The following is a 15932-nucleotide window of genomic DNA, read 5'->3' on the forward strand; positions in this document are numbered from 1 at the left end:
CTTGGTTTGATTAGGAGTAGCATCGTCAACAATTCTGTTACATTAACACAGTGTTGTCCCAGCTTAAAGAATAATTACACCACTTTTCATTTTAACAATATAAATAAACATATCAATATTTGTTAATGCAAATTAAAACATATCCCCAGCAACATCATTTTTTTTTGTATCCACGGTAGAAATGTTAATTAATAACCAAGAGATCCTGTGTAATTGCAAAAATAAAATCATGGAATTTCTGTATGTTATGTTTATACAAAAACTGAAGTGAATTACTGTGAAAAAAAATCTCACAATTAACTGAAATTACCTCTCGCAAATATTGTTTCCCCAAAAATTCAGAAAGAGGACCAATATAACAAGAGCCCGTATTTCTGATGAAATCAACCATTCAGCGGAAAACAAGAGCTCTCTGAAGTGCGGTAGGCGCCCATCGATTGTGTAAGACGTTATAGCAAAGCCTTTGGTGACACGATGTGGTCAAAAAATGGCATTACATTATCCTCGTCCCCATTCAGAAGTGGACTCACGCACCTGTTGGTGCTCGAGATGCTGCTACCGTCAAACTCCGTCACCTGGGGTTCTTCCCTTTTCTGCAGTAGACTGTCATACGCATGTCCACGGGGATGATCAGTGCTTGAAGACGACTGTTACATTTCGGTGCCGGAACTCTGCAATATTTTACAATAACAGGAACTCCAGCCGTAGAAAACATGACGTACCCTGGGAATTCCATTTCCCTCGTCTTCGTGAATGGCGGTTAGGAAGATTGTTGTTTAAACTTTTCTAAAAATTCAAGAGACATGAAATACCAATGTGACTTTGAAAAAGGATTGCGTTTATTTACAGTGTTTGTCGGAATTACATTTTCTTTTTAAAAGAAGTTAAAAAAAATTAAAAAAATGAATTGAGCGAGTTGTCTCGCCGAGGTCACTTCACCGGCAGAACAGAGGAGCACAAACTCGTATAAACGTTACGTTGATGGATGTGTCCCAAATGACTCCCTATACAATGCACTACTTTTGACCACTGACACCTCTGGCTTTGATCCAGACTTCAGGATGGATATCAGGCCCCCCCCCAAAAAATATATAGTGTACTTTAAAAAGGGAATTAGGATGCTATTTGGAACACAGCATTGGTTGGTCTGTTGTGTTAAAGGGGAGCAGACCCTAACCCCTCCCAGTGGCAGCTTTGGCAGACAGACAAGAGGCTAAGTCCTGGCAGGGGTCATCGCAGCAATACGGGCAGTCTTCTCCTCCTCTCTTCCTTATCAGTGACTCTCTCCTTTCTTGCCCACAACCTACGTTGAATAGAAAACACAGCCGTGTAAACAGTGCAGGAATCCTCCACGTCCCAAAGGAGTAGACGTCAACGCAAACCTCCTACATTGTATGCAGTAGCAAATAACATTATTCGTACCAAGTGAAAACTTGGCATGTATAGTGGAACAACTGGACATTGTTGTTTTAATTTAAATCTCCACATTAGCCTGATTTAATTGCTGAAATCAATGTAATGTACAATTGAAATGATATTGCTATGATTGTATCATTGCTGTCAGGCCTGATCCCAATGCAGGATACAAAATTCAATATCACAATTCAATACTGTCAACATCATAGTCTCATAGCTGTTGGGGGGGGGGCAGACCTTACCCGTTTGAAGTCATTCATGTTCGTTGCCTGTACAGGGGTCCCAATAAAAGTAAGGTAATTGATTTTCGTAGTCTCTTCATCCCCTTGGTTGTTCTTCACAAACATCTGTTACAACACATGGGGGAAGAAACAACTTCATCATTATGGAACACAACTTCATCATAATGGAACACAACTTCGTCATAAAGGAACACAACTTCATCATGGAAAACAACTTCATCATAAAGGAACACAACTTCATCATGGAACACAACTTCATCATAAAGGAAAACAACTTCATCATAAAGGAACACAACTTCACCATAAAGGAACACAACTTCATCATAAAGGAACACAACTTCATCATAAAGGAACACAACTTCATCATAAAGGAACACAACTTCATCATTATGGAACACAACTTCATCATAAAGGAACACAACTTCATCATTATGGAACACAACTTCACCATAAAGGAACACAACTTCACCATAAAGGAACACAACTTCATCATAAAGGAACACAACTTCATCATAAAGGAACACAACTTCATCATTATGGAACACAACTTCATCATTATGGAACACAACTTCATCATAAAGGAACACAACTTCATCATTATGGAACACAACTTCATCATAAAGGAACACAACTTCATCATTATGGAACACAACTTCACCATAAAGGAACACAACTTCACCATAAAGGAACACAACTTCATCATAAAGGAACACAACTTCATCATAAAGGAACACAACTTCATCATTATGGAACACAACTTCATCATTATGGAACACAACTTCACCATAAAGGAACACAACTTCGTCATAAAGGAACACAACTTCGTCATAAAGGAACACAACTTCGTCATAAAGGAACACAACTTCGTCATACTGGAACACAACTTCATCATACTGGAACACAACTTCATCATAATGGTCAGTTTCCCGGGCACAGTTTAAGTGTTGCCCTGGCATGCTCAATAGAGAATCTCCTTTTGAAAGAGCTTTCTCGTCTAGGACCATTGTCTGGGAAACTGCCCATAAAGGATAGAATTCACGCAGTCTTAGTTAAAACTTATGTTGCCAATCAAGCAACAAATATCTGACTTTTCTGTAAACATGCATTCTACATTATATCACATCTGTGTGTAGCCTAGTGGGCTGCGGTTGAGACAACAACAAAAAATCATTACTATTTTGTGCCACTAGATGGCTGTATGGTTCTACATTAACACAACTCATTATTTATTTTATTTAACTAGGGAAGTGAGTTAAGAACAAATTCTTAATTAAAATTGGAATGCATGTCGGCACCACATTATATTGACAAGATAATGGAGAATGGGAATAAAAGTCTACAAAGGCAGAAGGAGGCGGGATCAGGTGGGAGCATTCTAGCCAATGAGAGAGTAGATACGCATTTGACCAACAGACAACTCTGATATAAAATCATTTTTCTCAGAAGTTGCCAGGATACCACGTGCATCTATCTATCAGTAATTCATAACCTAAACATTACCAAACTTTATTTCATCAAATCAATTACATTTTATGTTGACCAAGTTCAAAGCTCATTGACCTCCATACAGAAACTCTCCCATTGGTCTGCTTCACATTTTATTCTCATGGGGACAGATATCGGGGCGGAGTCAGTCCTCTGACGTCGCCTCCTCTTTGTCTGCAGTTCAGAACTGGACACACCTCCTTCTAGCTTGAGAACAGGAACCAACTGAGATACATTGCAGTGTTTCAATATCATGTGACCTCAGGAAAAAAAAGAGGGAAGGAAAGAACCAGGAAATGAGAGGCCTGCAGGTGATTGGTTGGGTGTTAAATGACTTACGGTGACGCTCTGGACATTCTGGAATTTGACGTATCTCAGTGGGATCAGTCCGTCGTCCTTGAAATCCTCCTCAGCCAGGTCCAGGGTCTGTGTGGCCTCGCTACGCTCAGCATCGTCAAAGTCCATGGAGCGAGGAAGGTTAATGAAGATCTTCACACACTTTGGTGCCTGGGCTGTATAACAGGGAGAAAAGGAAGTAGGCAGAGAGAGGGGGGAAAGGAAGTAGGCAGGGAGGGGGGGGAAAGGAAGTAGGCAGAGAGAGGGGGGAAAGGAAGTAGGCAGGGAGGGGGGGGGGGGGAGTAGGCAGGGAGGGGGGGGTGGAGAGGAAGTAGGCAGGGAGGGGAGTAGGCAGGGGAAAAGGAAGTAGGCAGAGAGAGGGGGAAAGGAAGTAGGCAGAGAGAGGGGGAAAGGAAGTAGGCAGAGAGAGGGGGAGTAGGCAGGGAGGGGGTGGAGAGGAAGTAGGCAGGGAGGGGGTGGAAGTAGGCAGGGAGGGGGTGGGAGTAGGCAGGGGGAAAGGAAGTAGGCAGAGAGGGGGGGAAAAGGAAGTAGGCAGAGAGGGGGGGAAAAGGAAGTAGGCAGAGAGGGGGGAAAAGGAAGTAGGCAGAGAGGGGGGGGAAAGGAAGTAGGCAGAGAGGGGGAAAAGGATGTAGGCAGAGAGGGGGAAAAGGATGTAGGCAGAGAGGGGGGAAAAGGAAGTAGGCAGAGAGGGGGAAAAGGATGTAGGCAGAGAGGGGGGAAAAGTCAGTTGTACAACTGAATTCCCTCAACTAAAATGTGTCTTCTGCATTTAACCCAACCCCTCTGAATAAGACGGGACAGGGGAGGCACAGTGCAACCAAAGAAAGCTTGGGAACTCAACAACAAACGATAAACCACGATCAATCCCAATAAAGGACAGCATCTATTCCGTCGGCCAACGGTCAAATTTAAAAATGTTTTCCCATTTCAACTACATGTACTTTTATTAGGAAACGGAGCAACATTTAGGAGCTGACCAGGAAGAATAAGGACTCACCGAGGTCAGAGGACAGGAGCTTCATGGAGAACAGCTTGACAGGCTGGTTGAAGGACATAGTAATTAGGAGCTGAAGAGGAAAAAATATGAGTTCAGTATTATACATCTATTAGTCTGGTCTGTCAGCGAGGGGTGATGCTCTACATCTATTAGTCTGGTCTCTCAGTGAGGGGTGATACTACACATCTATTAGTCTGGTCTCTCAGTGAGGGGTGATACTACACATCTATTAGTCTGGTCTCTCAGTGAGGGGTGATACCATACATCTATTAGTCTGGTCTGTCAGCGAGGGGTGATACTACACATCTATTAGTCTGGTCTCTCAGTGAGGGGTGATGCTATACATCTATTAGTCTGGTCTGTCAGCGAGGGGTGATGCTATACATCTATTAGTCTGGTCTGTCAGTGAGGGGTGATACTATACATCTATTAGTCTGGTCTGTCAGCGAGGGGTGATGCTATACATCTATTAGTCTGGTCTCTCAGTGAGGGGTGATACCATACATCTATTAGTCTGGTCTGTCAGCGAGGGGTGATACTATACATCTATTAGTCTGGTCTGTCAGTGAGGGGTGATACTATACATCTATTAGTCTGGTCTGTCAGTGAGGGGTGATACTATACATCTATTAGTCTGGTCTGTCAGTGAGGGGTGATACTATACATCTATTAGTCTGGTCTGTCAGTGAGGGGTGATGCCATACATCTATTAGTCTGGTCTGTCAGTGAGGGGTGATACTATACATCTATTAGTCTGGTCTGTCAGTGAGGGGTGATGCTATACATCTATTAGTCTGGTCTGTCAGTGAGGGGTGATACTATACATCTATTAGTCTGGTCTGTCAGTGAGGGGTGATACTATACATCTATTAGTCTGGTCTGTCAGTGAGGGGTGATGCTATACATCTATTAGTCTGGTCTGTCAGCGAAGGGTGATACTATACATCTATTAGTCTAGTCAGTGAGGGGTGATGCTATACATCTATTAGTCTGGTCTGTCAGCGAAGGGTGATACTATACATCTATTAGTCTAGTCAGTGAGGGGTGATGCTATACATCTATTAGTCTGGTCTGTCAGTGAGGGGTGATGCTATACATCTATTAGTCTGGTCTGTCAGCGAAGGGTGATACTATACATCTATTAGTCTGGTCTGTCAGTGAGGGGTGATACTATACATCTATTAGTCTGGTCTGTCAGTGAGGGGTGATACTATACATCTATTAGTCTGGTCTGTCAGTGAGGGGTGATACTATACATCTATTAGTCTGGTCTGTCAGTGAGGGGTGATACTATACATCTATTAGTCTGGTCTGTCAGTGAGGGGTGATACTATACATCTATTAGTCTGGTCTGTCAGTGAGGTGTGATACTACACATCTATTAGTCTGGTCTGTCAGTGAGGGGTGATACCATACATCTATTAGTCTGGTCTGTCAGTGAGGGGTGATGCTATACATCTATTAGTCTGGTCTGTCAGTGAGGGGTGATACTACACATCTATTAGTCTGGTCTGTCAGTGAGGGGTGATACTATACATCTATTAGTCTGGTCTGTCAGTGAGGGGTGATGCTATACATCTATTAGTCTGGTCTGTCAGCGAAGGGTGATACTATACATCTATTAGTCTAGTCAGTGAGGGGTGATGCTATACATCTATTAGTCTGGTCTGTCAGTGAGGGGTGATGCTATACATCTATTAGTCTGGTCTGTCAGTGAGGGGTGATACTATACATCTATTAGTCTGGTCTGTCAGTGAGGGGTGATACTACACATCTATTAGTCTGGTCTGTCAGTGAGGGGTGATACCATACATCTATTAGTCTGGTCTGTCAGTGAGGGGTGATGCTATACATCTATTAGTCTGGTCTGTCAGTGAGGGGTGATACTACACATCTATTAGTCTGGTCTGTCAGTGAGGGGTGATACTATACATCTATTAGTCTGGTCTGTCAGTGAGGGGTGATGCTATACATCTATTAGTCTGGTCTGTCAGCGAAGGGTGATACTATACATCTATTAGTCTAGTCAGTGAGGGGTGATGCTATACATCTATTAGTCTGGTCTGTCAGTGAGGGGTGATGCTATACATCTATTAGTCTGGTCTGTCAGCGAAGGGTGATACTATACATCTATTAGTCTAGTCTGTCAGTGAGGGGTGATGCTATACATCTATTAGTCTGGTCTGTCAGTGAGGGGTGATGCTATACATCTATTAGTCTGGTCTGTCAGTGAGGGGTGATACTATACATCTATTAGTCTGGTCTGTCAGTGAGGGGTGATACTATACATCTATTAGTCTGGTCTGTCAGTGAGGGGTGATGCTATACATCTATTAGTCTGGTCTGTCAGTGAGGGGTGATACTATACATCTATTAGTCTGGTCTGTCAGTGAGGGGTGATACTATACATCTATTAGTCTGGTCTGTCAGTGAGGGGTGATACTATACATCTATTAGTCTGGTCTGTCAGTGAGGGGTGATACTATACATCTATTAGTCTGGTCTGTCAGTGAGGGGTGATACTATACATCTATTAGTCTGGTCTGTCAGTGAGGGGTGATGCTATACATCTATTAGTCTGGTCTGTCAGTGAGGGGTGATACTATACATCTATTAGTCTGGTCTGTCAGCGAGGGGTGATACTATACATCTATTAGTCTGTCAGTGAGGGGTGATACTATACATCTATTAGTCTGGTCTGTCAGTGAGGGGTGATTCTATACATCTATTAGTCTGGTCTGTCAGTGAGGGGTGATGCTATACATCTATTAGTCTGGTCTGTCAGTGAGGGGTGATACTATACATCTATTAGTCTGGTCTGTCAGTGAGGGGTGATACTATACATCTATTAGTCTGGTCTGTCAGTGAGGGGTGATGCCATACATCTATTAGTCTGGTCTGTCAGTGAGGGGTGATACTATACATCTATTAGTCTGGTCTGTCAGTGAGGGGTGATGCTATACATCTATTAGTCTGGTCTGTCAGTGAGGGGTGATACTATACATCTATTAGTCTGGTCTGTCAGTGAGGGGTGATACTATACATCTATTAGTCTGGTCTGTCAGTGAGGGGTGATGCCATACATCTATTAGTCTGGTCTGTCAGTGAGGGGTGATGCTATACATCTATTAGTCTGGTCTGTCAGCGAGGGGTGATACTATACATCTAGTAGTCTGGTCTGTCAGTGAGGGGTGATACTATACATCTATTAGTCTGGTCTGTCAGTGAGGGGTGATACTATACATCTATTAGTCTGGTCTGTCAGTGAGGGGTGATGCTATACATCTATTAGTCTGGTCTGTCAGTGAGGGGTGATACTATACATCTATTAGTCTGGTCTGTCAGTGAGGGGTGATGCTATACATCTATTAGTCTGGTCTGTCAGCGAGGGGTGATACTATACATCTAGTAGTCTGGTCTGTCAGTGAGGGGTGATACTATACATCTATTAGTCTGGTCTGTCAGTGAGGGGTGATGCTATACATCTATTAGTCTGGTCTGTCAGCGAGGGGTGATACTATACATCTATTAGTCTGGTCTCTCAGCGAGGGGTGATACTATACATCTATTAGTCTGGTCTGTCAGTGAGGGGTGATACTATACATCTATTAGTCTGGTCTGTCAGTGAGGGGTGATACTATACATCTATTAGTCTGGTCTGTCAGTGAGGGGTGATACTATACATCTATTAGTCTGGTCTGTCAGTGAGGGGTGATACTATACATCTATTAGTCTGGTCTGTCAGTGAGGGGTGATACTATACATCTATTAGTCTGGTCTGTCAGTGAGGGGTGATACTATACATCTATTAGTCTGGTCTGTCAGTGAGGGGTGATACTATACATCTATTAGTCTGGTCTGTCAGTGAGGGGTGATACTATACATCTATTAGTCTGGTCTGTCATTGAGGGGTGATACTATACATCTATTAGTCTGGTCTGTCAGTGAGGGGTGATACTATACATCTATTGGTCTACATTCCACGCTGACATCAATAGAAGGTAACATCCCACTCCATAAGAAGGAAAAAGTATCTGCGTTCCGCCTGGGTCTCGTCAATTCCTTCCATAACCAGGCCAAACATTTTCTGATGAACACATTCAGACCACTCTGACCGAAAGAGAAGAACCGAGCATCCATCCATCCATCCATCCATCCATCCATCCATCCATCCATCCATCCTCAGACTCACCTGTTCATCGCAGTCGGACTCCAGGTAGGTGGTGTCCTTGACTAAGCAGTTGTCAAAGCCGCTTTCGTCACTCTCATTTAGACACTCACAGCCAGCTTTGTTCACAAATGGCATCAGGTCCATCTGAACACACAGAGTACAAAGACATATTTTTTTTTAAAGGACACACACACAAGGTGAACCCATGTAAAGTGCACGGTACAAGCGAGCACAAAAACAAAGATTTCATTCTCGTCAAGAGGTTCTCACACCTACTTGTGTAGCTTTGTAAAGCACCACCCTGAAGGTTGACACTGCTTATATATCGTATGGTTAGCTTTGATTTATGCTAAACCTTGTTACTGCCTTCCTGTCCTGGGATACCGTCACCACAGACCCAGACAATCCTAAAGTTTTCTGAGTCAGCATTGACAGTGCAAGACAGGGAGGGGTTCTGAGTTCACGTCCTGTCTTGTGAAGACAGGGAGGGGTTCTGAGTTCACTTCCTGTCTCGGGAAGACAACGAGGGGTTCTGTGTTCACATCCTGTCTCGGGAAGACAACGAGGTGTTCTGAGTTTGCGTCCCATGTCTGGGAAGACAAGGACAGAACTCAGAAGTATATCTAGCCTAGGGCGAGTTTCCCCCCCAAAAACATAAAGATCAGTTTGCTAGTTGCTAGGCAATAGACGCACTATGATCTTAATTCTAAAGATGAACTTTCCGTTTTGGGAAACTCACCTGAGTGATATCAATTCATCATATACTCACATATCCCTTGGGAATGTCTGAGTCCTCGTTGCTTCCAGGGTCGTTTTCTACATGCTGCTTGATCTTCTCCTCTAGTCCTGAGGCATCGGCACCCTGATACAGGTCGACGCGCACTTTGTTACGGAAAAACAAAAACGTTGGCGTCGCAGAGATGTTGTTGGCGGCAGCCGTTGCCTGAAAGAGGGAGATTGACATTCAAGTCTTAGTCCCGTGCGTCAACACACATACCAGACTTCTTCATCTGTATTGCCTTAATGAATACAATGAGAGGACGTTGACATGTCCGAGGCTATGCATCACTTCTTGTTTACCAAGTCTCCTATGACGACGACAACAACATAATGGAGTACCTGGTGTTTTGATAACGACACAGTAGGCTGTATTGATAAAAGTCTTAACACAAAAACAACCTCACCTGACAGACGTGTACATCTACTTCGAGAAAAATGACATGAGGGTACTTGTTACTCAACATGTTGAAAGCAGGGGATATCCTGACACAGGGTCGACACCTGGGGAGCGAAGAAGAGTTCAATAGGAAGCTATTGTCAACTAAACCGGAAGTTTAGTTCACTGGCTAACGTTGCTTAGCTAGCTATTAACAAAGGCTGTTAAAAAACAAAACAGAAATGCAAAAGTAAGCCTTACATGTGCAGTAGCTAAAATAATAGCTAGATAAGCATTATTCTTCGTGGCTCGCAAGTTGATGCCTATTATTAAAAACCACTAGCCAGACAGGTGGCTAGCTAGATAACCTCTATGTACCACACATTATATCCCACATATTTGACTGTTAGATAGCTAGTACCAGACTACTGTCATGCTGTTAAAGTTGTCTAGCTAGCTTAGCCTGTCTGCTATTGCTAAGTCATAGCTGGCTGAGCTATCTATCTAGCTAACGTTAGTTACCTAATAGCGTGGTATGTGGTCCGAGTTAAATTATCAAGTGTTATTTTAAAATAGCTATTTGAAAGTATTCCAACAACTGATGTAACTGTGAAATACGTTTTTATTTAAATGGACTAACTAACTATCTAGTTATACATTGACGAATGAAAGTGAATCATTCATTTCAGTGTAGATCATAGCTAGCTGGTAAAACCAAGGGCCTGGGAACAGATTTGAAACCTTACCCTGCCATTGTGAACTTCACTACCGCAAGCCTTGATCCGGCGTCTGCTAGTTCAGGTTGGAATTCTGAATCATTCCCGATTACTTTTACCCCGACCATTTTTACAGCTGTAAATATGTATCTTATTTATGACAGATTATATACAAAATAGTGTCACGGGTGTAAGGAAGGACACACTGTCCAAACTCAACTCTTCTGTGGAATCACACACTTTACAGAAGCGCCTTGACGAAGGTTGGCCATTAAACCAATGAAAACCGAGCAGGGCGTGGTCAACTCCACAGCTAAAACAAAATCACAGAAATATAATGAATTTATTCTCTCTAGATTTAACAAATAATGATCCAATGTAAGTTTTTATTTCACGTGAATCTATCGAATTGTATTTGTCACATGACCCCCGAATACAACGGGTGTAGACTTAACCCTGAAATGCTTATGAGCCCTTCCCAATGATGCAGAGTTAAACAATTATAATAAAAATACAGGTATTAACAAGAGGAATAAAATACACAATAATGGAGTTATATACAGGAAGTACCAGATCAATGTGGAGCTATATACAGGAAGTACCAGATCAATGTGGATCTATATACAGGAAGTACCAGATCCATGTGGAGCTATATACAGGAAGTACCAGATCCATGTGGAGCTATATACAGGAAGTACCAGATCAATGTGGAGCTATATACAGGAAGTACCAGATCAATGTGGAGCTATATACAGGAAGTAACAGATCAATGTGGAGCTATATACAGGAAGTACCAGATCAATGTGGAGCTATATACAGGAAGTACCAGATCAATGTGGAGCTATATACAGGAAGTACCAGATCAATGTGGAGCTATATACAGGAAGTACCAGATCAATGTGGAGCTATATACAGGAAGTACCAGATCCATGTGGAGCTATATACAGGAAGTACCAGATCAATGTGGAGCTATATACAGGAAATACCAGATCAATGTGGAGCTATATACAGGAAGTACCAGATCAATGTGGAGCTATATACAGGGAGTACCAGATCAATGTGCAGCTATATACAGGAATTACAAGATCAATGTGGAGCTATATACAGGAAGTACCAGATCAATGTGGAGCTATATACAGGGAGTACCAGATCAATGTGGAGCTATATACAGGGAGTACCAGATCAATGTGGAGCTATATACAGGGAGAACCAGATCAATGTGGCGCTATATACAGGGAGTTTTGATACCAGATCAATGTGGAGCTATATACAGGGAGTACCAGTACCAGATCAATGTGGAGCTATATACAGGGAGTTTTGATACCAGATCAATGTGGAGCTATATACAGGGAGTACCAGTACCAGATCAATGTGGAGCTATATACAGGGAGTACCAGATCAATGTGGAGCTATATACAGGGAGTACCAGATCAATGTGGAGCTATATACAGGGAGTACCAGATCAATGTGGAGCTATATACAGGAAGTATCAGTACCAGATCAATGTGGAGCTATATACAGGGAGTACCAGTACCAGATCAATGTGGAGCTATATACAGGAAGTCCCAGTACCAGATCAATGTGGAGCTATATACAGGAAGTACCAGATCAATGTGGAGCTATATACAGGAAGTACCTGTACCAGATCAATGTGGAGCTATATACAGGAAGTACCAGTACCAGATCAATGTGGAGCTATATACAGGAAGTACCAGATCAATGTGGAGCTATATACAGGAAGTACCAGATCAATGTGGAGCTATATACAGGAAGTACCAGATCAATGTGGAGCTATATACAGGAAGTACCAGATCAATGTGGAGCTATATACAGGAAGTACCAGATCAATATGGAGCTATATACAGGAAGTACCAGTACCATATCAATGTGGAGCTATATACAGGAAGTACCAGTACCAGATCAATGTGGAGCTATATACAGGAAGTACCAGATCAATGTGGGGCTATATACAGGAAGTACCAGATCAATATGGAGCTATATACAGGAAGTACCAGATCATTGTGGAGCAATATATACAGGAAGTACCAGATCAATGTGGAGCTATATACAGGAAATACCAGATCAATGTGGAGCTATATACAGGAAGTACCAGATCAATGTGGAGCTATATACAGGGAGTACCAGATCAATGTGCAGCTATATACAGGAAGTACAAGATCAATGTGGAGCTATATACAGGAAGTACCAGATCAATGTGGAGCTATATACAGGGAGTACCAGATCAATGTGGAGCTATATACAGGGAGTACCAGTACCAGATCAATGTGGAGCTATATACAGGTAGTACCAGATCAATGTGGAGCTATATACAGGAAGTACCAGATCAATGTGGAGCTATATACAGGGAGTACCAGATCAATGTGCAGCTATATACAGGAAGTACAAGATCAATGTGGAGCTATATACAGGAAGTACCAGATCAATGTGGAGCTATATACAGGGAGTACCAGATCAATGTGGAGCTATATACAGGGAGTACCAGTACCAGATCAATGTGGAGCTATATACAGGTAGTACCAGATCAATGTGGAGCTATTTACAGGGAGTACCAGTACCAGATCAATGTGGATCTATATACAGCGAGTACCAGATCAATGTGGAGCTATATACAGGAAGTACCAGATCAATGTGGAGCTATATACAGGGAGTACCAGATCAATGTGGAGCTATATACAGGGAGTACCAGATCAATGTGCAGCTATATACAGGAAGTACAAGATCAATGTGGAGCTATATACGGGAAGTACCAGATCAATGTGGAGCTATATACAGGAAGTATCAGTACCAGATCAATGTGGAGCTATATACAGGGAGTACCAGTACCAGATCAATGTGGAGCTACATACAGGAAGTACCAGATCAATGTGGAGCTATATACAGGGAGTACCAGATCAATGTGCAGCTATATACAGGAAGTACAAGATCAATGTGGAGCTATATACAGGAAGTACCAGTTCCAGATCAATGTGGAGCTATATACAGGAAATACCAGATCAATGTGGAGCTATATACAGGAAGTACCAGATCAATGTGGAGCTATATACAGGAAGTACCAGATCAATGTGGAGCTATATACAGGGAGTACCATTACCAGCTCAATGTTTGAATGTGTGTTTGTGTTGTCGGTATGCGTGTGTGTGAGTATGTAATGTGTGTGAATGTGTGGTTTTTTTGTGTGGGCGTGTCAGTGTAGTGTGTATATATAGTGTGTACAGAACCAGTCAAATGTTTGGACATACCTACTCATTCGAGGGTTTTTCTTTATTTTTCACTATTTTCTACATTGTATAATAATAGTGAAGATATCAACACAATGAAATAACACATATGGAATCATGTAGTAACCAAAAAAAGTGTTAAACAAATAAAAATACATTTTTAGATTTTAGATTCTTCAAAGTTCAAATCTGTCATCAAGACAAAGGGGTGGCTACATTGAAGAAACCTTTTTTTTGGTTACTAAATGATTCCATTTGTGTTATTTCATAGTTTTGATGTCTTCACTATTATTCTACAATGTAGAAAACAGTAAAAATAAAGAAAAAACCCTGGAATGAGAAGATGTGTCCAATCTTTTGACTGGTACTGTATATATAGTTTTGTGAGGGTGCGTAGATTCTGATCCAGGATAGGGTCAGCAGATTGTCCAGATAAACATTCATTAACTATTTATCAGTCCTGTGGCTTGTGGGTGGAAGCTGCCTATTGGTCCGAGAGCCGATGCTCCGGTACCATTTTCTGGATGGTCGCAGAGTGAACAGTCTATGGCTTGGTTGGCTTGAGTCTTTAGCAATTGTTTGGCCCCAGTGATGTACTGGGCTGTCCGCCCCTACCAAGCAGTAAAGCAGCCATTCAAAATGCTCTCGATGATGCAGATGTAAGTCTTTTTGAGGGTTCGAGGGCCCATGCAAAACTCGTTTTATCCTCCTGATGGCGAAGAGGCGCTCTTGTGCCATTTTCATGACTGTGCGGGTGTGTGTGGACCGTGTTATGTCTTTAGTGATGTGGACGCCAATGAACTTGAAGCTCTTGACCCACCCCACTACAGCCCCCGCAAATATGGATGGGAGAATGCTCTCCCCTCTTTCTCCTGGAGTCCACGATCAGCTCCTTGGTCTTACTAACATTGAGGAAGAGGTTGATGTCCTGGCACCACACTGCCAGTTCTCTGACCTCCCTGTAGACTGTCTCATCGCAGTCGGAGACCAGGCATACCACCGCCATGGAGTCGTGCGTGGCCACGCAGTCGTGGGTGAACAGAGAGTACAGGAGCATACACCTTTGATGGGACCCCGTGTTGAGGGTCAGCATGCTGTAGGTGTTGGTGTTATTGCCTATCCTCACTGGTGGTCAGCTTGAAACATGTTGGGATTACAGACTGGGACTAGTGGAGATTGAAAATGTCTGTGAAGACACTTGCCAGCTGGTCTGGCCATTCTTTGATAACGCGCCCTGGTATTCCATCTGGCCTTGTGATTGTTAACCTGTTTAATGGTTTTACTCACATCGGCTGTCAGGGTTCCTCCTAGTCACCAGAGGGCGGCAGAGACCGCCCTAGAGACTTTTATCGTGTCTTATTATTTCACGATTGTGTCCCTGTTAAAATAGGTGTTTTTTCTGTGGTCATTTACAGATGCTTGAATTGTTTACTGTGTGTGCTTGTTTCCCGAGTGAGTTTTCAAGACTTAGTGTTTTATTGTTTTTCCCCTAGGTGTACCGTTTCTCAGTAAAGTATTTATGTTTATCCTCAACCATTGATGTCTGGTCTCTTCTCCGCACCTGAGGTCGAATCCTCATATCAGCCAGAGAGAGAAGTCACAAAGTCATCCGGAACAGGGGCTTTCATGCAAGACCCAGTGGTTGTATTCCTCGATGTGAGCGTCACAGCCTGTACTCGAAAAACAGTCTTGTAGCCTCGTGTTTGCTTTATCGAACCACTTCTGTATTGAGCTACATCCTGTTTGAGATTTTGTTTGTCAGCAGGAAAATAGTTCATAGGTCAGAATTGCCGAAGGGAGGCTGAGGGAGCTCCTCATTGTTTTTTGTAGGGAGTCTAAAAGTGGTTTAGTGGTTTAGAGTTTGAGTGGTGGTGGTGTGTGTGTGTGTGTGTGTGTGTGTGTGTGTGTGTGTGTGTGTGTGTGTGTGTGTGTGTGTGTGTGAGTGTGTGTGTGTGTGCGTGCGTGTGAGTGTGTGTGTGTGAAAATGGTTTTGAAGTCTCCCTCCAGTTAGTCTTTGCCCACCAGAGATGCTGCCTCGAGTTTGTTTATGGCCCCATACTTTTCGTTGAATGGCAACGTGGTGTTGGCTTGTGGAGGGATGTTTACGTGGTGTTGGGAGGGATGTTTACGTGGTGTTGGGAGGGATGTTTACG

At 42.8% G+C, this 15932-nt stretch overlaps 1 protein-coding gene across 1 annotated transcript; it reads right to left on the reverse strand.

Annotated features, from left to right (window-relative positions):
- Nucleotides 1-817: 817 nt before the first annotated feature.
- On the reverse strand, nt 818-10793 carry LOC135548060 (thioredoxin-like protein 1). Its single transcript, XM_064977291.1, has 8 exons — nt 10571-10793; nt 9853-9949; nt 9438-9611; nt 8690-8812; nt 4498-4567; nt 3483-3655; nt 1659-1763; nt 818-1303 (listed from the first exon to the last, which is right to left on the reverse strand). The coding sequence occupies exons 1-8, from the start codon at nt 10666-10668 to the stop codon at nt 1274-1276; spliced, it is 870 nt and encodes a 289-aa protein (XP_064833363.1). The 5' UTR covers nt 10669-10793; the 3' UTR covers nt 818-1273.
- Nucleotides 10794-15932: the final 5139 nt, after the last annotated feature.

Source organism: Oncorhynchus masou, chromosome 11, assembly GCF_036934945.1.
Source record: "Oncorhynchus masou masou isolate Uvic2021 chromosome 11, UVic_Omas_1.1, whole genome shotgun sequence".
NCBI lineage: Eukaryota > Metazoa > Chordata > Actinopteri > Salmoniformes > Salmonidae > Oncorhynchus > Oncorhynchus masou.